Here is a 2,233-nt window from a genome sequence, read left to right on the forward strand (position 1 = left end):
TCAGCATAATGACCAAAATTAGGGGATCCAGTGACATGTTTATCAGGTCTAACGTACTGCATAAAAGGCCTATTAGACCCTGACGAACCATCTGGAAACCAAGCATCAGAACCACCGTAAGGATCAGGAGGTATCATTCTTCCATCAAGAGGAACTTTCTCTTTAGGCTTGTCAACCACATCACAGGACCGACTAAGTTGCTCCCTCAGTTCATCTAGCTTCTTGAGAAGCTCGGCTCGATCTTGTTCTAGGTACTGAGATCTAGATCCATCTGGGACACTTTGTTTCTTCGCCGAGTCGCCGAAACCGCGAGAAGAGCCCGGTTGGTAATTAGATGGACCCTCATCCGGACAATTCGAAGTTGAAAACCTCACACCTTCAACCTCAACTCTTGTGTTTCCCCCAAAGTCTTCGGTTTCACCTCTATCCCCCACTTTCCAATTCGTCATCCTTCCCGATCTTCGGAATTCACCGGTCGAGCCAAGTTCTGAGGCATTACCCACTTCATGCTTTTTATTTCTGCTCACATCAATACCATCCTCAACCACCCATTCATCAGCTGTAACCTTGGATTGATTCTTACAAACCTCACCGTTCCTAGTATCTTTCTTCTCAAACTCGTAATTATTCTGATCACGCCTCAAAGAACCAGAAACTAACTTAACATCTGAGTTAGAAGTATCACACGACTCAACTTGTCTTGTTTCCAAGGAATTCTCCAATTTAGCAGAAACTCCACCAACCTTCTCCTCATCTGACTTCTCTGACAAAGTATCCCCCTCTTGCCCCTTAGCTTTTGCTGTGAAGTAAAAAAAAATAAAAAATAAAAATTCCCTCCTCAGAATTGTAAGAAAAATTCTCTTCTTGCAAAATTCATAATAATGTAATAATTTAGAGAGAAATTATTTGATTGTTTAAATCATTAAACCTGAGCTTCCATAAAGCCAAAACGGATTAATTTTCTAAATCAAACAGAAAATCACAAGAAAATCAGCTAAATTGCAATTTCTCTTGTTTTATTAAAGAAATTGGCGTTAAAGATTATGAAACATTCCGGTAAAGCAAAGCCATTTCGAGATTAACGTGACCAGAAGAGATGAAAATTTTTCCTCTTTTTTTCAAGACTCTATTTTCTCGGCAAGAAAAGGTAAAGCTGGACAAAAGGAAAATAAAACGAAGCATACCTCGAAGAACAGCTCCACAACCACCGCACTGATAGACAGAGTAATCAGCCAGCTCTGGAAGAAGATTCTCGCACTTTGGACACCGAACCAACCGCACTTTACCCGAGTCCGCCATTGCAGAAACTCCAACCAAAACCAGAAACAATAGAAGAAAAAACGCAGAAACAGCACCGAACTAAAATCAATAACCGCAGTCAACGTTTGGTAGCTGAGAAAAGAGATAAGAAAGAAAAAGGCAAGAATGTCGTTATCAATATCAGATTTTTTTTGTTAATTTCACACGAACGAGGGGAGAAAGGAAAACTGTTCAATTTTCCGCCGAGTTTTCTTAGGAAACAAACAAGAAATAACCTGCTTTCAGATTTGTAGAGACAAATGAGGATTTTCTCGGAAAACTATGGGGAGAAGAGAAGAGGAGAACCTAGAAAATGTGGAAGTATCTCTGAAAATTCTCTATTCGAACATGGTTTTTGTGTTCAGAGAAAATGCTCTTACTCTGCTTTTCTCTCTCTCTTTTTTTTATTTTTTTTATTATTATTTGAAAGAGACAGTTCTAGGATCGATTTCCAATGTTTCGGGGGAAATTATATTCCCAAGGCAAAAAAATTAATAATCCAAGTCACGGAGCTTCAAACGACGCCGTTTAGATGAAAGGAGCGTACAAAACGCCGTCGTTGCGTCTCTAATCGCCGAAAGTAAAGTGAAATCAGCGGTCTTTTATTTTGGCGGGGAAAAAAGACCGTTATGGTCGCCCCACATTTTGCTACTGCCACCGCCACTTTACTGTCCGTTCGAGTGTGGAACTAGCAAAACAGGGGAGTGTCGTTATCAATTCCATTTCTTAGCTTCTTTTATTTTTTTTCTCTTTTTCTCTTTTTCTCTTTAACTTTATTCTTTTGTCCTTTTTGGTTATTGTTAAATTATTTATGGGTTCTCTTTGTTTCCGTTTGGGGTTTCTTGCTTGTGACGGGTGAGAAAAAAGTACGGATTTGGCCGATATGAAAAGAAGTGAAGAAAATGCTCGTCAAAAAAAAATTGAAAAAAGAAAG

General features: G+C 39.2%; 1 protein-coding gene across 1 annotated transcript in view; it reads right to left on the reverse strand.

The window, feature by feature from the left end:
* The window catches only part of LOC21400597 (protein ENHANCED DISEASE RESISTANCE 4), a 5,025-nt gene extending 3,393 nt beyond the window's left edge, over nt 1-1,632 (reverse strand). Inside the window, exons 1-3 of the mRNA XM_024165197.1 lie at nt 1,536-1,632; nt 1,185-1,392; nt 14-799 (exon numbers count right to left, since the gene is read on the reverse strand). Coding sequence (XP_024020965.1) covers nt 14-799; nt 1,185-1,299 — 901 coding nt within the window. The 5' untranslated portion in view covers nt 1,300-1,392; nt 1,536-1,632. The remainder of the gene's footprint in view (nt 1-13; nt 800-1,184; nt 1,393-1,535) is intronic.
* Between the last annotated feature and the right edge of the window lie 601 nt (nt 1,633-2,233).

Source organism: Morus notabilis, unplaced genomic scaffold, assembly GCF_000414095.1.
Source record: "Morus notabilis unplaced genomic scaffold, ASM41409v2 Scaffold355, whole genome shotgun sequence".
NCBI classification, from domain to species: Eukaryota; Viridiplantae; Streptophyta; class Magnoliopsida; order Rosales; family Moraceae; genus Morus; species Morus notabilis.